This window comes from Meles meles, chromosome 1 (assembly GCF_922984935.1).
Source record: "Meles meles chromosome 1, mMelMel3.1 paternal haplotype, whole genome shotgun sequence".
Lineage (NCBI taxonomy): Eukaryota > Metazoa > Chordata > Mammalia > Carnivora > Mustelidae > Meles > Meles meles.
The window spans coordinates 107,271,185-107,292,712 of NC_060066.1; the positions used below are offsets into that span (position 1 = coordinate 107,271,185).

The 21,528-nt window shown below is 41.0% G+C and overlaps 1 protein-coding gene across 1 annotated transcript; it reads right to left on the bottom strand.

The window, feature by feature from the left end:
• Nucleotides 1–17,877: 17,877 nt before the first annotated feature.
• On the bottom strand, nt 17,878–21,310 carry LOC123937748 (sperm mitochondria associated cysteine rich protein). Its single transcript, XM_045998618.1, has 2 exons — nt 21,210–21,310; nt 17,878–18,307 (listed from the first exon to the last, which is right to left on the bottom strand). The coding sequence occupies exon 2, from the start codon at nt 18,285–18,287 to the stop codon at nt 17,934–17,936; it is 354 nt and encodes a 117-aa protein (XP_045854574.1). The 5' UTR covers nt 18,288–18,307; nt 21,210–21,310; the 3' UTR covers nt 17,878–17,933.
• Between the last annotated feature and the right edge of the window lie 218 nt (nt 21,311–21,528).

Here is a 21,528-nt window from a genome sequence, read left to right on the forward strand (position 1 = left end):
AGTTCACTTTTATTCATCTTTATGCCTTTGTGCACCCCATTCTCTTTGCTGATACACCTTTTTCACCTGCTTTGTTGCCTTTTTTTATCTGATTGCTATTTATTGAGAGGTTCCCATAAGCCCATGTTCTAGGTACCAGGGTCACAACATCAAACAAAATAGGTGAATATCCCCATCCTTCTAAAGCCATCATTACGTGCAGGAGGCAGACAACAAGCAAAATAAACATACACCCAGAGTATAAAGCATGTTAGAAATACTGTGTAGAAAATAGGGCAAAAAATGGAGTAATCAGGACAGACTCACAGCAACAACATGATGAAAATGACATCAGTGTGAGGATGTGGGGAGAGGTAAGAGCAGGGGCCATGTCCCTGAGGCAGGAGCCTGCCTGGCATGTTCGGGAACCAGCAAGCAAGCCAGTGTCTAGCAGGCCTGTATCTGGGCATGTATGAACAAGGGACAGAGATGTAAGAGATGAGAATGCAGGAGCCGGTGATGGTGGGCAGTGCAGTAAATCATGCAGCAGCTTGGGCTTTCATGATGCATGAGCTGAGAACCACAAGAGAGTGCTGTACAGAACAATGGCGTCATCTGAGTTACTTTGAAAGGGGTCTCCCTGGTAAGGATGGGACAGGTTGAACCATAAAAGCCAGTTGTATTAACATAGTAATGGCTTCGAACTCAGGGGATAGAAGTAGAGGCAGGGAGAAGTGATCAGATTACAGACGTGTTTTAATAATAGAATCAGTAGGGGCACCTGGGTGGCTCAGTGGGTTAAGCCTCTGCCTTCGGCTCAGGTCATGGTTCCCAGGGTCCTGGGATCAAGCCCCACATTGAACTCCCTGCTCAGCGGGGAGCCTGCTTCCCCCCCTCTCTCTCTGCCTGCCTCTCTGCCTACTTGTGACCTCTCCCTCTCTCTCTCTGTCAAATAAATAATTAATTAATTTAAAAAAAAGAAAAAATAATAATAGAATCAGTAAGAGTCTCTAACAGATTGGATAAAAAGTACAGATGTGGGACGCCTGGGTGACTCAGTGGGTTAAGCATCTGCCTTTGGCTCAGGTCATGATCTCAGGGTCCTGGGATCAAGTCCTGCATTGAGCATTGCATAAATCTCCCCACTCTGCAGGGAGTCTGCTTCTCCCTCTGCCTGCCACTTCTCCTGCTTGGGCGCGCTCTCTCTCTCTCTCTCTCTCTCTCTCTCTCTGTGTGTGTGTGTGTGTGTGTGTGTGTGAAATAAATACATTTTTTAAAAAGGTACAGATGGGAGGAGACGATGACTCGAAAGTTCTTGGTCTGAATGGCTGTAAAGATGGGAGCTCTCATTCACAGTGACAGGGAAAACCACAGGTTTTGTGGAAAAGATCGATAGTGAGCGCTTTGGAGCGTGTTAAGCTTGGGATGCCCATTAGACATCCAAATAGACAGATACACCAGTCTTGAGTTCAGAACAAGGGTTCATGCAATGGTTGTAAGTTTGGAATCACCAGCGTATAAGAGGCATTTAAATCATGAGCCACGATGAGATATCATAAGAATGAATACAGACAGAAAAGAAGAGAGGCTCAAGGACAGTCTCCTGAATCACTCCAGTACTAAGTGGTCAGATGAGAAGGAACAAGTGAAGAAGACTGAAGAAAACTGGGGAAGAGATCCAGTGGAGTAAGAGATTCAGAAGAATGGGATCTGCCCATTCCCCACGTGGAAACGTGGCCATGGAGGGGAATGGACACCAAGGGATATGCTATACAGATGAGAATGGAAAATGTCCACAGAGCTGGGCAACATGGAATCTGTTGGTGACATTGACAAGGCAGCCAAAGGCAGCAGTGAGGATGAAAGCCAGACTGCAGTGACTTGAAGAGTAAAGGAGAAAAAGGAACAGTGAGCATAGACAGTATTTCCAAAAAAGTGTAGTGAGGAGAAGAAAATGAAGAGGGTACCAGCCAGTGCTGACTCTCTTCCTCCAGCTTCTAAACCCCACACCTGCTTTCACCCTTCCTCTGCTGGGGAGCTGTCGCTGACAAATAATAATCCATGAGGCCCTGGCTGTGCTACAGCCCATGCTCATCTCACGGGCTGAAGTGGCCTTCACCCACTCCCCAGTTCCTACTTGTGGAGGGTTTGCATGGAGCCTGGGACTTTCCCACTTGCTCCCTATTCCTGAGGACCTCTTCTGCAGATGTCCCCACAATCTACTTCTGTACATCAGCTAAACCTCTACTCAAAATATCACCTCCCTGAGAAAGTTCCTTCTACCCTACCTAAAATAGATCACTCAGTGCACCATACTATCTGTCTCATTATAGCTCTCATTGCTTTCTGAGCTTACACTACTAATCTATGGTGCTTGCTTCATTAAAATATAAGTTCAGGAGAGTGGGGCTCCTGACTGTGTGGGCTTCCCAATTTCTCTGACACCTAGGACCATGCTTGGCTCATAGTTCCACACATCCATCACCTTCCTAAATACTTCTTGGGGGAATGAAACTATTCATGTTTAAAAAGAGGTACCTGCATTTTTCCATAAGTAAATTTAACATGAATATCTAATCATCATTCCCAGTGACAGAAAACTTCATCTGTTCAAAACCTGATAAACTAAGCCAAGTCTGTGTTAACCTCAGGCAATGTAAGATCTCATCTCCCACTCCTGCTCTTACCCCTCAGATTTATTTAAGCCTGCTTTCTGGAAGGTATAGTTTTTTAGATGTCTGCCATGAATCCCAAAAGCCTACTTAGAAACTTAAGAACGTCTGTTTTGAGGCTCTAGCCCTAGACCCTTACCTGGAGTGTGTGTTACTGACTAGACTGGGGTGCTTTGTGGGAAAGAAAGGATGGGGTTGCAACATTCCAAAACTCTGCTCCTCCCCCATGCCATCTCTCCTTTGTTGGGCAGTGCTGACATTTATTTGGGGTCCAGACAAATGATTGGTAAAACAGAATGAAGTGCCTCTTCTGGTGAAGGTAAGGTAAGAAAGAGCAGATTTGGGGTGCTTGGGTGGCTCAGTGGGTTAAGCCTCTGCCTTCAACTCTGGTCATGGTCTTAGGGTCCTGGGATCGAGCCTGCATCAGGCTCTCTGCTCAGCGGGGAGCCTGCTTTCACCTCTCTCTCTCTGCCTGCTGCTCTGTCTACTTGTGATCTCTCTCTTTGTCAAATTAATAAATAAAATCCTAAAAAAAAAAAGCAGATTTACCCCTCTACCTTAAAAAGAGTTAAAAAGAAAAAAAAAGACACAATGCATGTGGCAATGAAAGTTTAGATACTAAACACATCAGGCAATGAAGGAAAAATAAAGACTTTTTCAGAACTTAAAGTTGAAATAATACCAGCAGACTCTGAACTATGAGAAATGTTAAAGCTTCAGGATAAAGGGAAATGACACAAATGGAATTATGGATTCATGCAATGGAAGAAAGAGTCCTATAAATGGTAACTACCTGTATAAAAACAAGAGTTTTGCTAACTGTTTAAACCTACTTAAAGAGTAGATAATTATTTAAAGGAAAATTGAAAGCAATGCATTATGAGAATATAATCTGTATATATATAATGCATATGTATAACATGTAGAAGAGAAATGTATCATATCACTGGCACAGGGGTCAGAAGGAGACAAAGGGAATCATATGTTTACAAGTTCTTACACTGCCAGGTGAGGGGTATAATGTGAAGGTGGCTGTGCTGAGTTAAACATCCATTCCATAAATCCCAATGTAACCAAAATCACACAGCAAAGAGTCATAGACAGTAAGTCAAAGATGGAGATGAACTAGGATTATGTAAAAGACTCTGTACAAAATAAAACAGAAAATAAGTAAACAAGTGTCAGGATGTTAGATTTAAACTCAACCATATCAATAATCACATTAAAAACACTGATTTAAATAAATACTCTGACTAGAAGGCACAGATTGTCAGATTGAATTTTAAGACTTGACTATATATTATCTAGAAGGAATCCATTTTAAATAAAAGGACATAAATAGATTAAAAGTAAAGGGGGACATATATTATCTGGAAGGAATCCATTTTAAATAAAAGGACACAAATAGGTTAAAAGTAAAGGGGAACAGTTAAAAGTAGAGGGGAACAGAAATGTCTAGTCTCTACCAATCAAAAGAAAGCTGAAGTGGGTTACTGACTTCTAAGTAGAATTTAGAGCAAAGAATATCATTGGGGATAAAAGGTTATTTTTTTAGAAGATTTTATTTATTTATTTGACAGAGAGGGAGAGAGAGAGATCATAGTTAGGCAGAGAGAAAGGCAGAGAGAGAAGGGGAAGCAGGCTCCCTGCTGAGCAGAGACCCTGATGAGCAGCTCAATCTCAGGACCCTGAGATCATGACCTGTGCCGAAGGCAGTGACTAAACTTACTGAGCCACCCAGGCACCCCTCAACTTGTCAAATATTTAATAAAGAATTATGGAAGCTAGAAAAAGAAAATCATTCTTAGGGGTTTTCACAATGCCTTTAGAAACCAGTGAGTTTTATTGAGGGTCGTATGTGCAGCCTTCCTTCCAGGGATGTTGTTGAGGTCAGGACAGATAGCAGCCATCTGGGCTCTTTTAAAGGGAATCCAGTTATCACTTCTGGGCAGGATTCTAGTGTTTTGGCCATTCTCTGGGAGTATGTTGACCATCTAATGAGTTAAATCTTTTTCTATTTAGTAAATTTTCTCTTCCATATATGGTATAAATGATATCTTACCTGGAAAGGTAGCTGTGACTCATGGTTGACATACTTGTCCTTTTCCATTAAAGATCTATTATATATTTAAAAAAAATAAATCAGTCCTTACAGATAATGTAATTCTTGATTTGTGCACTAAAATAAAGTTTCTAGTCTAATGAGTTCTTTTCCTTCCAGGATCAGCCTTTACGATGTCCAAGAACTTGTCTCTCAGCTCCTGGGTATCCTCTTCATCCAGTTTCCCAGGACTTCATTACCCCCAACCCCTGACTGCACTGGGCACCAGCACAGCATCCATAGCAACCCCCATTCCTCACCCTATACAGGGTTCGTTGCTACCCAATGGCCGACTTGGGATGCCTCTGACACCATTAGCTGTTGCCAACTCCATGCAGGAGAGTAGCCTGACATTCCCTTCATTCCACATGCCCCGGTACCATCAGTACTTTCAACAGGGGCCTTATGCTGCTATCTAAGGACTGTGCCTTTCCTCTGATGTGATGACACCATTTGTATGACTCTTCTAAACCTAGGAGAATCCAGATCTAGAATGTGCAAATGGGTATGGAAATATGGGGCAGGGTGGGGTGGGTGGGATGTCGGATGTTAGAGCAGGAGCTCTCCAGAAGACATGGGACCTACTAAAGAGGAGAGCAAGACTCACAATTAAACCTACTGCTGAGGGAGTACACACAGACCGGGAGTCATGTGTAGTTTGGGGACAGTTTAAAAGGCCATTTTTTAATGATTAAGAGGCAATTTTTGAAGAGGATATAATAAATCTAAGTGTTTATGCATCTAACAAGAGATTTACAAAATATGTAAAGTAAAATTATTAGAATTACAAGAAAAATAGAGGAATTTATAATTATGGTCAGAGATCTCAATATGACTCATTTAATACCTGACAAAACAAGGGCTATAAAATCAAGCAATGACAGTAGAATGGATTTTCTTTTCAAGTGGACATGGAGTATTTATCAAGATGGAGCATACTCTGGTCCATAAAGCAAGACTCAATAAATTTAAAAGGATTCAAGTCATACAAACTATGTTATTTGACCATAGAGGAATAAAATTAGGAATAATAGAAAGATCTTTTTAAAACCTTCCAACATGGGGCACCTGGGTGGCTCAGTCATTAAGCATGTGCCTTTGGCTCAGGTCACATCCGAGGGTCCTGGGAGGGAGCCCCACATCAGGTTCCCTGCTCAGTGGGAGGCCTGCTTCTCCCTCTCCCACTCCCCCTGCTTCTGTTCCCTTTCTCACTCTGTCTCTCTCTGTCAAATAAATTTAAAAATCTTTAAAAAAAACTCCCAACATTTGGAAAATAATAATTTAAAATAGTTATAACTAACTCATGGATCAAAGGATAAATCAAAAAGGAAATTAGGAAGTCTTTTCAACCAGAAAATAAAAACAACATATCAAACATTTTTAAATGTAGCTAAAACAGCACTTAAAGGAGAATTTATAGCATGAAGTATACATATTAGAAGAAGAAAGATTTCTAATTAATGGCCTGGGCCATCATCTTAAGAAATAAGAGAAAAGAAAAACAAATTAAATTCAGAGTAAGCAGAAGAAAGGAAATGATATGGATGAGATCAGGCATTAGTAAAATAAAAACTGAAAGCAACATAGAAGACCAATGAAACAAACAAGCAAAAATGGTTCTTTCAAAAGATTGATAAAATCAATAAAGATACTAGAGTGGAGCACGAGGAATAATACAGAGTGCATGGGGAAATGGAGAAGAGAAGGGAGTTGGGGGAAGTCGAAGGGGGAGTCCACATGAGAGACTGTGGACTCTGAAAAACAATCTAAGGGTTTTGGAGTGGCAGAGGTGGGAGGTTGGGTGAGCCTGGTGGTGGGTATTATGGAGGACACATGTTGCATGGAGCACCGGGTATGGTGCATAAACAATGAATTCTGGAACACTGAAAAAAATTTAAAAAATAAAAGTTAAAAAAAATATACTAGACAGACTGAACAGGAAAAAAGAAAGAAGACATAAATGACTAATACTAGGAACAAAAGAGGTCATCTTATTAAAAATTCCTATAGGTATTAAAAAACAATAAAGGTAGACTATCAACAACTTTATGACAATAAATAAAATGCCATAAAAACTTTATGTCAACAGATAAAATATATTTCCTCAGACAAAAACTAGCAAAGTTCATTCAAAAGGAAATAGATAATCTGAAACACTCTAAATCAGATAAAGAAATTATATTTTTAATTAAAAATCTTCCCACACAGAAATCTCCAGGCACAGATGGTGAATTCTTCCAAATAATGAAGGAGGGACACCTGGGTGGCTCAGTCAGTTAAGTGTCTGCCTTTGGCTCAGGTCATGATCCCATGGTCCTGGGGTAGAATTTCCCCACTTGGCTTCCTGCTCAGTGGGGAGCCTGCTTCTTCCTCTCCCTCTGCTGTTCTCCCTGTTTGTGTTCTCTCTCTCTCTCTGTCAAATAAATAAAATCCTTTAAAAAAATCTAAGGAAGGAATTAAACCAATTCTCTCATAAACTGCTCTAGAAACTGAAGGAAAGGGACAACTTATTTTATAAGAAAAAAACACAAAACTATAGACCAATAACCTTCATTAATATAGAGGCAAAACTTAGGCATCTCAAGGGAAGAGTCAAGATGGCAGAGAAGTAGCAGGCTGAGATAACATCAGGTAGCAGGAGATCAGCTAGATAATTTATCAAACCATTCCAAACACCTACAAATCCAACAGGAGATTGAAGAGAAGAAGAGCAGCAATTCTAGAAAGAGAAAATTGACCACTTTCTGAAAGGTAGGACCAGCGGAGAAGTGAATCCAAAGTGATGGAAAGATAGACCCCATGGAGAGGATCTGGCTCCCTGCAAGTGGAGAAGCAACAAAGCACAAAATCAGAACTTTTAAAAGTCTGCTCCACTGAGGGACATCGCTCCAGAGGCTAAGCTGGGGTGAAGCCCATGTGGGGACAGCATAGTCTCAGGTCCCATGGGGTCACAGAAGGATTGGGGGTGTCTGAGTGTCACAGAGCTTGCAGGCATTAGAGCAGGGAAGCTGGCTACAGAGACGGAACCTAGGAGTGAGCTCTCAACTCGGGGTTACCTGAAATTGTAAACAGTGAGGCCACTGCTCTTTGAGAAGGGACCCCAAAGATCTGGGGAGACTCCCCTGGAAGAGCGGCAGAGATCTGCAGTTTTTGGAGACTCTGGGTGGGGCTGTGTGCCAGAGACAGAGAGTCACAGGCTGGGTGAGCTTGGAGCGCAGCCAGAGGCCAGGGAGATGGGAGTGATTGAGTGCTTTTCTCCGAGGGCGCACTGAGGAGTGGGGCCCCGAGCTCTCGGCTCCTCCAGCCCAGAGATTGGGAGGCTGCCATTTTCACTCATGTCCTCCAGAACTCTATGGAGAGAGTTCAGGGAACAAAAGCTCCCCAAAGCGAATCCGGGTGGATTCTTAGCCCGGTCCCTGGTAAGCGTGGTGCAATTCCACCTTGGGCAAAGAAGCTTGAGAATCACTACAATAGGCCCCTCCCCCAGAAGATCAGCAAGAAATCCAGCCAAGACTAAGTTCAATTACCAAGGAGAACAGCGGAATTCCAAAGGAGGAGAAAACAAAGCATGGAATTCATGGTTTTCTCCCCATGATTCTTTAGTCTTGCAAAGTTTTTTTTTTTTTTTAATTTAATTTTTTCTTATGCCAAACTGTTTTTAACTTTTACTCTTTCCTCTTTTAACATTTTTAAATTAGTTTATCTTAACAATGCCTTTCATTAAAAAAAACTCATTTTGAACCTTCATTATTATAGTCATATTTTATCCTTCATTGTATCTAATTTTATTTTTTGTATACACACAGGGTTTTTTTCTTCTAAAAAAATTTGGGGTACAATTTCTTCTAATATATCAAAATATACCCTAAATATAGCACAGGGCTTTGTTCTAATCTCCAGCCTGAGCAAATTCTCTCCACATTCTGTTTCTTTATTCTCACGACCAACTTATCAACTCCTTTCTTAGAAATTAAAAAAAAAAATTCTTCTTTATAGTCATATCCCATCCCTTCATCATGCTTACCCTTATATATGTTTTTCATTCTTTAAAATTTGGGGAGGTAGTTTCTTCTAACAGCCAAAATACTTCCCAAATTAAGTGGGTGACTCTGTTCGATTTACCAATCTAATATATATATATATATTTTTCTTTTTTATACATTTTCTTTATTTTTTCTTTTTTAATTTTTTTTTGAACTACTTTTTTCCTCTTCTGCCCACGATTTGGGGTCTCTTCTGATTTGGTTAAAGCACATATTCCTGGGGTCTTTGCCACCCTTTTAGTATTTTATTCTCTCCTTCATATATTCTTATCTGGATAAAATGACAAGGCAGAAAAACTCACACACACACACACACACACACAAAAGAACAAGAGGCAGTACCAAAGGCTAGGGACCTAATCAATATGGACATTAGCAATATGTCAGCTCTAGAGTTCAGAATGACGATTCTCAAGGCACTAGCTGGGCTTCAAAAAGGCATGAAAGATATTAGAGAAACTCTGTTGGGAGAAATAAAAGCCCTTTCTGGAGAAATAAAATAACTAAAATTTAACCAGATTGAAATTTAAAAAGGCTATTAATAGGTGCAATCAGAAATGAAGGCTCTTACTGCTAGGACAAATGAGGCAGGAGAGAGAATTAGTGATATAGAAGACCAAATGACAGAGAATAAAGAAGCTGAGCAAAAGACAGAACAAAAAAAAAAAAAAGAGAGAGAGAGAGAGAGAGTGAGAGAGAGACAAACAACTACTGGACCACAAGGGGAGAATTTGAGAGTTAAAGGGGAGCAGAAGGTATACTGGAGAGTATTATTGTAGAGAATTTCCCTAATGTGGCAAATGGAACGAGCATCAAATTCCAGGAGGTGCAGAGAACCCTCCACAAAATCAATAAGAATAGGTTCCCACGAATGGATAAGGAAGATGTGGTCCATATACACGATGGAGTATTATGCCTCCATCAGAAAGGATGAATACCCAACTTTTGTAGCAACATGGATGGGACTGGAAGAGATTATGCTGAGTGAAATAAGTCAAGCAGAGAGAGTCAAGTATCATATGGTTTCACTTATTTGTGGAGCATAACAAAGAACATGGAGGACATGGGGAGATGGAGAGGAGAAAGGAGTTGAGGGAAACTGGAAGGGGAGATGAACCATGAGAGACTATGGACTCTGAAAAACAACCAGAGGGTTTTGAAGGGGTGGGGGGTGGGAGGTTGGGGGAACCAGGTGGTGGGTAATAGGGAGAGCACATATTGCATGGAGCACTGGGTGTGGTGCAAAAACAATGAATACTGTTATGCTGAAAAGAAATTAAAAAAAAAAAAAAAAGAATAGGTCCCCACTCCATCATCCAATAGTAAAATTTAGAAGTCTTAGCGACAAAGAGAAAATCCTGAAGGCAGCCCGGGACAAGAAGTCTGTAACATACAATGTTAAGAATGTTAGATTGGCAGTAGACTTATCCACAGAGACCTGGCAGGCCAAAAAGAACTGGCATGATATATTCAGAGCACTAAACAAGAAAAACATGTAGCCAAGAATACTATATCCAGCTAGGCTATCATTGAAAATAGAAGGAGAGATAAAAAAGCTTCCAGGACAAACAAAAACCAAAAGACTTTGTAAACACCAAACCAGCTCTACAGGAAATATTGAAAGGGGTCCTCTAAGCAAAGAGAGACCCTAAAAGTAGTAGATCAGAAAGGAACAGAGACAATATAAGGTAACAGTCACCCTACAGGCAATACAATGGCACTAAATTCATATCTCTCAGTAGTTACCCTGAATGTAAATAGGTTACATGTCCCAATCAAAAGACATAGGGTATCAGAATGGATAAAAAAACAAAACCCATCAATATTCTGTTTACAAGAACCTCATTTTAGACCCAAAGATACCTCCGGATTTAAAGTGATGGAGTGGAAAACAATTCACCATGGTAATGGACATTGAAAGAAAGCTGGGGTGGCAATCCTTGTATCAGATAAATTAAGCCAAAGACTATAATAAGAGATGAGGAAGGACACTATATCCTACTCAAAGGGTCTGTCCAACAAGAAGATCTAACAATTTTAAATATGTATGCCCTGAATTTGGGAGCAGCCAAATATATAAACCAATTAATAACAAAATCAAAGAAACAAATCTACCATAATACAATAATAGTAAGGGACTTTAACACTCCCCTCACTGAAATGGACAGATCATCTAGCAAAAGATCAGCAAGGAAATAAAGGCCTTAAATGACACACTGGACCAGATGGACATCACAGATATATTCAGAACATTTCATCCCAAAGCAACAGAATACACATTCTTCTCAAGTCCACATGGAACATTCTCCAGAATAGATCACATCCAGGATCATAAATCAGGTCTCAATCAGTATCAAAAGTTTGGGATCATTCCTGCATATTTTCAGACCACAATGCTCTCAAGCTAGAACGCGATCACAAGAGGAAATATGGAAAGAAACCAAATACATGGAGACTAAGGAGCATCCTTCTAAAGAATGAATGGTTCAACAAGGAAATTAAAGAATTGAAAAAAAAAATTCATGGAAACAATTGATAATGAAAACACAATGGTTCAAAATCTGTGGGACACAGCAAAGACAGTCTTGGGAGGAAATATATAGTGATACAAGCCTTTCTCAAGAAACAAGAAAAGTCTCAAATACACAACCTAACAGTACACCTAAAGGAACTGGAGAAAGAACAACAAAGAAAGACTAAACCCAGCAGGAGAAGAGAAATAATAAAGATCAGAGCAGAAATCAATAAAATAAAAACCAAACAAAACAACAACAACAACAAAGGCAAAACAAACAAACAAACAAAAAAACCCAAAAAATAACACAACAAATAAGCAAAACTAGGAGCTGGTTCTTTGAAAGAATTAATGAGATTGATAAACTCCTGGACAGACTTCCCAAAAAGAAAAGAGAAAGGACCCAAATAAATAAAATCATGAATGAAAGAGGAGAGATCACAACCAACAACAAAGAAATACAAACAATTATAAGAACATATATGAGCAATTATATGCCAGGAAATTTGACAATCTGGAAGAAATGGATGCATTCCTAAAGACATACAAACTACGACAACTGAACCAGGAAGATATAGAAAACCTGAACAAACCCATAACCAGTAAGGAGATTGAAGCAATCATCAAAAATCTCCTAACAAACAAGAGCCCAGGGCCAGATGTCTTCCCAGGGGAGTTCTACCAAACATTTAAAGAAGAATTAATTCTTATTCTCATGAAACTGTTCCAAAAAATAGAAATGGAAGGAAGACTTCCAAAGTCATTTTATGAGGCCAGTATTACCTTGATCCCAAAGCCAGACAAGGATTCCATCAAAAAAGAGAACTACAGACCAATATCCTTGATGAACACAGATGCAAAAATTCTCACCAAAATACTAGCCAATAGGATCCAACAGTACATTAAAAGGATTATTCTCCATGACCAAGTGGGATTTATTCCAGGGCTGCAAGTTTGGTTCAACATCCGCAGATCAATCAATGTGATACCACACATTAATAAAAGAAAGAACAAGAACCATATAATACTCTCAATAGATGCTGAAAAAGCATTTGACAAAGTGTAGCATCCTTTCTTGATCAAAACTCTTCAAAGTGTAGGGATGGAGGGCACATACCTCAATACCATCAAAGCCATCCATGAAGAACCCACCACGAATATCATTCTCAATGGAGAAAAACAGAGCTTTTCCGCTAAGGTCAGGAACATGACAGGGATGTCCATTATCACCACTGCTATTCAACATAGTACTAGAAGTCCTAGCCTCAGCAATCTGACAAAAAGAAATTAAAGGCATCCAAGTTGGCAAAGAAGAAGTCAAACTATCACTCTTTGCAGATAATGTGATACTATATGTGGAAAACCCAAAAGACTCCACTCCAAATCTGCTAGAACTTTTACAGGAACTCAGTAAAGTGTCAGGATATAAAATCAATGCACAGAAGTCAGTTGCCTTTTGTTACACCAACAACAAGGCAGAAGAAAGAGAAATTAAGGAGTCAATCCCATTTACAATTGCACCCCACACCATTAGATACCTAGGAATAAACCTAATCAACGAGGCAATGAATCTATACTCAAAAAACTATAAAGTACTCATGAAAGAAATTGAGGAAGACACAAAGAAATGGAAAAATGTCCCATGCTCATGGATTGGAAGAAGAAATATTGTGAAAATGTCTATGAATGTGTAGCAATCTACACATTCAATGCAATCCCTATCAAAATCCCATCCACTTTTTTCAAGGAAATGGAAGAAATAATCCTAAAATTTATATGGAAGAAGAAAAGACCTCGAATAGCCAAAGGAATATTGAAAAAGAAAGCCAAACTTGGTGGCATCACAATTCCAGACTTCAAGCTCTATTACAAAGCTGTCATCATCAAGACAGTATGGTACTGGCATAAAAATTGACACATAGATCAATGGAACAGAATAGAGAGCTCAGAAATAGACCCTCAACTCTATGGTCAACTAATCTTTGACAAAGCAGGAAAGAATGTCCAATGGAAAAAAGACAGTCTCTTCAACAAATGGTCTTGGGAAAACTGGACTGTCACATGCAGAAAAATGAAACTGGACCATTTCCTTCCACCACATATGAAAATAGACTCAAAATGGTTGAAGGACCTCAATCTGAGACAGGAATCCATCAAAATACTTGAGGAGAACACAGGCAGCAACCTCTTTGACCTCAGCCACAGCAGCTTCTTCCTAGGAACATCGCCAAAGACAAGGGAAGCAAGGGGGAAAATGAACTATTGGGATTTCATCAAGATCAAAAGCTTTTGCACAGCAAAGGAAACAGTCAACAAAACCAAAAGACAACTGACAGAATGGGAGGAGATATTTGCAAACAACATATCAGATAAAGGGCTACCATCCAAAATCTATAAAGAACTTATCAAACTCAACACCCAAAGAACAAATAATCCAATCAAGAAATGGTCAGAGGACATGAACATATATTTCTGCAAAGAGGACATCCAGATGGCCAACAGGTACGCAAAGAAGTGCTCCATATCACTCGGCATCAGGGAAATACAAACCAAAACCACAATGAGATACCACCTCACACCAGTCAGAATAGCTAAAATTAACAAGTCAGGAAATGACAGATGCTGGTGAGGGGAACCCTCCTACACTGTTGGTGGGTATGCAAGCTGGTGCAACCACTCTGGAAAACAGCATGGAGGTTCCTCAAAAAGTTGAAAATAGAGCTACCCAACGACTCAGCAATCACACTACTGGGTATTTACCCTGAAGATACAAATGAAGTGATTCGAAGGAGCACATGCACCCGAATGTTTATAACAGCAATGTCCACAGTAGCCAAACTATGGAAAGAACCTAGATGTCCATCAACATATGAATGGATAAAGATGAAGTGGTATATATATTTATAGAATGGAATACTCTGCAGCCGTCAAAAGAAATGAAATCTTGCCATTTGTGATGACATGAATGGAACTAGACGGTATTATACTGAGTGAAATAAGTCAATCAGAGAAAGACAATTATCATATGATCTCCCTGATATGAGGAAGTTGAGAGGCAACAAGGGGGGCTTGGGGGTTAGGATAGAAAAAAATGAAACAAGATGGAATTGGGAAGGAGAGAAACCATAAGAGACTCTTAATCTGACAAAACAAACTGAGGGTTGCCGAGGGGAGCGGGATAGGGAGAGTGTGGTGGGGTTATGGACATTGGGGAAGGTATTTGCTATGGTGAGTGCTGTGAGGTGTGTAAACCTGGCAATTCACAGACCTGTACCCCTGAGGCTAATAAAAAAATATATAGAGGCAAAACTTAAAATTTTAACAAATCAAGTAAAAGAACATGTAAGAAGAATTAACTCAATCAAATAGGTTTATCTCAGAAATGCAAGATTGTTTTAACACTCAAAAATCAATCAATTTTAATTCACTGTATTAATGGACTAAAGAAAAAAACTATATGATCTTCTCAACAAATGCAAATTTTTTTTTTAAATCCAGCATTCATTTTTGCTAAAATCACTTAGCAGAGTAGGAAGAAAATGAACATCCTCAAGTGACAGGAAAAAAAGAGATAAAATGTATCCAAATGGAATTTACATGAAACCATTAAAACTAACATGAAGAATGCAAGATTAATATAAAAAATTGTGTTTTTATGAACTAACAGTGAATAATCAGAAACTGAAGATAAAAAATACCATTTATAAAACGATCAAAATATTAAATATGTAGGAAAATATGACAAAATATGTGCAAAAGTCGTTCACAGAAAGCTACAAAACTTAAAAAAATTAAAGATGACCTAATAAATGGAGAGATAATTTAAAATTTATGAACTGAAACCTCAATATTGTTAAGATTTCCATTCCTTTTCAATTTAATCTATAGATTTAATTGAATCCCAGTCAAAATTTCAACAGGCTTTTCTTTTCTCTTTTCTTTTCTTTTCATTTTGTAGAAATTGACAACTTTTTTCTAAAATTCATATGGAAGTGCAAAAGACCTAAAATAGCTAAAACAATTTTGGAAAAGAACAAAATTATAAGACTTACATTATTTTACTTACTATACACTATATAAGACAATAGTGGCAGCATAGACAAATAGATCAATGGAACAAGATAAGAATTCAGAGATAAATGCAAGCAAAAATGGCCAGTTGACTTTTGACAAATATGCACAGACAGCTGAGCAGAGAAATTGTAGTCTGGAACAATGGTATAAACATATGCTGTCCTCCACACTCCCTTCCCCTACCCCCACAGAGAACCTTTGTCCATACATTTCACAGTATATAAAAGTTATATTCTGTAAGGGAAGGAAAAAAAATACCTTTGTGTCCTAAGGTTAGGCAACAATTTCTTAGATATGACATTAAAAAACAAGATTCATAGAGAAAAAAATGGTTCCATTTCATTTTATCAAAACTAAAAACTCTTTGAAACTGTTTGAGAATGAAAAGATAATTCCCAGACTGGGGAAAATATGTGCAAATAACTTATCTGATAAAGAACTTGTATCAGGAATATATATATTTAGGGCGCCTGGGTGGCTCAGTGGGTTAAGCCGCTGCCTTCGGCTCAGGTCATGATCTCAGGGTCCTGGGATCGAGTCCCGCATCAGGCTCTCTGCTCAGCAGCAAGCCTGCTTTCCTCTCTCTCTGCCTGCCTCTCTGTCTACTTGTGCTCTCTCTCTGTCAAATAAATAAATAAAATCTTTAAAAAAAAAAAAAAGGAATATATATATTTAAAAAACCACTCAGAATTCAGTAATAAGAAACCAAAACTCAATAAATAATAGAGGCAGTATTTCAGCAAATAATTCACTAAAGAAGATACATGGAGGCAAATGAGCAAATAGACAGATGCACAATGTCATTAGCCATTAAAGAAATGTAAATTAAATTACAATGAAATAGCACTATATATATATTAGAATGTCTAACACTAGAAAAACTGAGCATACAAAATACTGGCAAAGATAGGCTGCGGCTGGCATTCTCACGTAGTTCTGGTGGGAATGTAAAATGGGACAACCATTTTGGAAAACAGTTGGGTGGTTTCTTTTTTTTTTAAGATTGTATTTATTTATTTGGTAGAGAGAGAGAGAAAGCAGGAGTGGAGGGGAGGGGCGGACAGAGAAGGAGAAGCAGACTCCCTGCTGAGTAGGGAGCATAAGGAGGGGCTCAATCCCAGGATCTTGGATGGTTTCTTAAAAAGTAAAACATATACCTACTAATGACAAGACATTTTACTCCTACAGCTTTACGCAAGAGACATGAAATATATGTCCATCCAAAGACTTGTCATGAATGTTCACAGCAGCTTTATTTGTAAGAGCCAAACCTGGAAACAATTCAAATGCCCATCAATAGATCAATGGATTAAAAAAGTGTGGTGTATCCATACAATGAGGGCATTTACAACTCAGCAATAAAATAGAATGAATAATTGGTACACGCAACAACTTGTTCGAATCTCAAAGTCGTCTTGCTGAGAGAAGCCAAACATAAAAGACTATATACTAGATGATTCCATTTATAGAAAATTCTTGGAAGACCAAACTAACTTATAGGGACCAAGTGCAGATCAGTTGCTTTCTCGGGATTGATGGGCAGGGACAGTAGTGAGGCAGGAAACACAAAGGAGCACTAGAAAAAGTTTAGAGGTGATGGATATGTCAATTACACACCAAAAAGTTGATTAACATTGAAGTTTACAAGTATGGTGACTAAGGCTGGTTTCTCTATTTCTACCTGCTCACCTAGATTAATGGAGCTGTGTTTTGGAGACAAATTACTGGAACATGTGTGTTCTTTGCAGGGAAGTCAAGGCCTGATGACAGAGGTTTGAGAAGAACCATGCATTGTGTCTTCACCATGTGTCCAACCCTATGTTAAGCACTTTAAAGGAATTATCCCATTCAATTCACATAAAATCTCTATGAGGCAGCAGCATTACTCTCATTTTACAGATAAGGAAATGAGCCTGAGAGAGTGACCAATGTACTCTAGGTCCTAAGAGCCAGCACTGATGCCCCAAGACTGCACAGCTAGTGCCACCGCAGAGTTTGCCTGCCAGCCTTACCTCTACCTAAAATCTCTGGGATGGGGGAGGGGAATCCCTCCCAGTGCCATGCTCTGGGACCCAGGGGAACTGGTACTCTTGCACCGAGCATGGCAGACTGCCCCATTGTGCTTGGGACTGTAAGCATCCCCGGAATGCAAGATTTTCATTTTAAAACAAGGACGAGTCAGTCACCCTAACTCAGATTCCACAGAGGACTGTTTCTGGGCTTTTGTTTACTGACTTTCATTTTCATGACATGTCTAGAACATTTTCTTGGACTAAGGCTGGACGGGTGAGATGGTGTCACAGATTAAAGAGAAAGGGAGGCGACATTCTTTTTACTGTTCTTTTATTCTTGTGCTTTCTAATGTGAGGATCACTAGGAAAGACGATTCTAGTCTCTTCAGCCTTCCATTTCTAATTAGGGGCCTCCCTTTGCTGGGGGGCTCTGAAGGGAGATCAGGGCTTCTACTTGTACTATGTGGTTGTCACTGAGAGAGAGCTTCTCTAAATGTAGGTCTAGACTGACCCCACCAAGTGATGGGCATGGCCCCTCTACTTGTTTGACTTCTTCTGCTCCAAGTCACTTAGGTTGGGCCCCTGTTTTGGACTTAGAGGCTGCTGTTGGGTTTGGGAGTTCTTGTTCTGAGTTTCGGGTGATGTGGGTTCAGGCTCCTTGCTAAGACAAGTGCACTCAGGCTTGGGCTCCAGACAGCAGCACTTGGCCTGAATGCAACATGGGGACTTCTGCGGGAAACAAGGGAGCTTGTGTGGACAACATGGGGGATTCTGTGGGCAGCACGGGGGCTTCTGCAGACAGCGTGGAGATTTTGGTGGACAACATGGAGATTTTGGCGGGCAGCAAGGAGATTTGGGCCGGCAGCACGGTGATTTTGGCTGGTCACACATCTTCTGAAATTTTGAAGGTCCTAGACAGAAAAGAACATTCTCAAAAGGAAAGCTGACTGTTTTCATTCCCTCTCTGACCCCCGAGTGTATCCATCATCAGAATGAAAACCGACACAGGGCTGAGAGGACAGGGTTGGATGCTTCAGAGGGCAAAAGCTAGTCCCTCAGTTCCATAATTTTCCAAGGGTCAGTGCACTGGTTCCTCATCAGGTGACCATTTTCCAGATGGAAATGGAAAGACCAGGCATGTAAGAAAATTGCCTAAGTTCTCTTAGATAATGAGGAATAAGTGTGATGCTTAGTAGCCTGAGTTTGAGTCTAGTGTCAGGCACTTCACAAACATTGCCTCATGAATGACCACAGCCAGTGGTGAGCTGTGAGCTTTCCGCTAGATACACACCCTTGAGTATCTGGTGCATGTGCTTCTCCAAGCACCTTTGTGTGCGTGTGTGCCTGACCTTGCAGAAACACAGGCATAAGGAAGAAAGGATGTGAGGTTTCCGATAAGGGCCATGCGGTTGAAGGAAGCAGAGATTTCTGTGGGCTTGTTCATTATGCTCTAATGCCAGAGCACGCGTGACCAGCTCACAAGGTACTTGTTTCTGCCCTGGCCTTGGTACTTCCTGTCCATGGACATGTTCTCCATTCCATTCCTGCCCTACTATCCTGCCAGTCCCTCCCAGCCCCACTCCAAACATTCCACCTGATGCTTAGAAAGCCATATCATTCATCTGTGTTCTGAGGATGGTGTGACTCTGTCCCCCTAAAAATTCCCCTTACACCAAAGACTTCCTAAGGATTACCAGAGTGGGACAGAAAGCTGTATCATTCCCTCCTTGCCATAAAAGTCTGCTTCTGTTCACTGAAGATGTGCAGGATTCTCAAATTAGGTGGTTCCTGAAGGACACCTGTCAGAAGACCTACTTTGCTACAAACCCAGGGCCTTGGCTGCCTCAGATGCTAGGTGTCAGACTCTCAGCCTCAGCTCTTTCTATCTGCAGATCTATCTCAGTCAGCTCATGTGTATAAGTCATATCCTCTGAGCTAGGTGTGGCTGATACCTCCACCTACTGAAAATAGTAACTTTCAAAGTGACAAGCTGTGTGCTGCCCCAGTCCAAGCTCTCTGCACCTCAACTTTTGGAACCAGCAGAGCCTCATCTCGAGATTTCTCTGGGAAAGTGTCCTTGGCATATGCCTGAGGAGCCTGTCACTATGCTCCTTGCTGCTGTCTGAGGAGGGACAGACATCTCTTCAGGGTCCACCATGTTGTGAATCTCCTGAACTAGAGCAGCAGGCATGAAAGAAACTTCAGGATGATCACCTAGCAAGGGCCCCTGCCACTAGGTCTACGCCATCCACACTCCTAAGTCCTTCACAGTTTGGCTGAAGTGCAAACTGGGTCAGCATCATGTTCTCACCTGCTTAGGGAAAGTGACGGCTGGGGTGGGGTGTTGGCCTCAATTCGTTTGTGACTCTATGCCTTCTAGTCACTCAGGAATTAATTCTGTCTTTCAGGAAGGGTTTTCTACTTAGTTTTAAGATGACACTGGATCTGAACTCCTAAGGGGTGGGAGTGGGGACAACTCATTCTGTCTTTCCTTCCAGGTCAAGAAATGCCAAATAAAGCTGAGGTGGCAGAGATCTGCGCTGTTGATGTCTTGACCTGCCTGGGACTGAAAAGGAAGCAGAGAGGCAGAGCAAGGGAGACACACCAAAAATGAACACAGAATGGAGATATCAGCATAAAAATGGGGAAAGGAGGGGCATAAAGGGTCATAGGAGTTATGCTCTCTGCCTCCTTTGCAGCCTTAGAAGCTGTTTGGTGGAAAATCTGTGTGTGTTTGGGCACCTGCAGCCGTGGTGGGGTGTGCATGTATGCAGGGAGCCTGGTATCCTCTGTGTCTCCCTGCCATTTGGGGCCAAACCTACGTCCAGGTTCTGAGAGGTGGCTCTGTCGCTTTTCTCTGTCTGACTGTTTTTGCCTCCTTTATGACTTCTCTATGCCTGTCTGTGTATCACTGCTTTTCACTCTCTCTCTTTCTCCTCTTTTCTGTTTTTGTGGTTTACTTTCTCCTCCTGAAGGGCAGTGTTCCTGAATTGACAGTTTAGAGCCTCCTGTCTGTCTGGAAGGCCAGCTCCTCAGGCTCCATCCTTCCAAGTCCAGTCTGGGCTATGATACAGAAGCAATTCTCATCCAGGTTACCAGAGGGCAACCAGAGCTCTAGTCCAGGGATTGACCTAGAGAACCCCACAGACATCCCCTCTGAGAACATCCCCTAGGGACAGCCCCTGGGAACAGGTCCTGAAAGAGGGAAGGTTGCCATGTCAAAGATGGGGAGGAGGTGTGGGAATTAGTCTTCTGACTACAGCACCACCGGAAGGAGAATGACAATTGCCTCAGGTCCCTGCCTCCTCCTGAACCAGGGCTACTACTTTTGCTATCTTGCTGCTTAGAGAATATCAAGGTTGGCTTCTCTTTGACCCACCACCCCAGCCTCATCTCCAGCCGCTGTCCCTTTCCTGCTTATCAGACTGTCTCAGAGCAGATCCCTGCTAAGTTCTGCTCACCTCTGTCCGGACCTTTGCATGTGCTCTTTCTGTGGTCTGAAGACCTCCTCCCCTTCACTACATGTGAATCTCAACTTCAAAATCACTCCCTGGAGGAAAACTTCCCTAGCCCATAGGGTGAGTGCCCCCAGTGTAACATCCTGGAGATCCCTGTGCTTCTCATTACATTCTTACACAATTGTAATTTCCCTAATTGTCTGATTCTCTAGTCTGTTGGCTTCCTGAATATAGACATCCTCACCTCCTTCTTACCACCATTCTCGGCGTTTAGCTCAGTGTATGATATATGGGCTTCAACAAATGAGAAATGACAAGAAGAGAGGATCCAAAAGACAAACTTTCTCTGGGTTACCTGGTCTGGCTACTTCTCTTCAGATTCTTCTCAATTTATATTGGTCATGCTTGGCTTCACAGAAAAATGGTCTTCCTGCGACAGGTTCCAACAGATATGACCTCCTTTCAGCAGCCGAGGGAGTCCATGACTGTCAGAAGCCAAATGGTTTCTCTTCCCTCCCAGCACCCAGATTCTGAGGTTCTAAGCCTCTGTGACATGGCCATTCTTCTCTCCCCAAGATTCTGGGACTATGACTGACCCAACAGCACTCCCTGCTGGCAGTACCTCTTGACTCCTCTTGTTTCTTTTCTCTCCTAAAGCACAAAGGGAGATTTGT

What these genes read in the sequence shown, in the direction of transcription:
- LOC123937748 (XM_045998618.1), bottom strand. Translation starts at nt 18,287, where the DNA reads ATGTGTGACCAGCCAAAATCACCGTGCTGCCGGCCCAAATCTCCTTGC.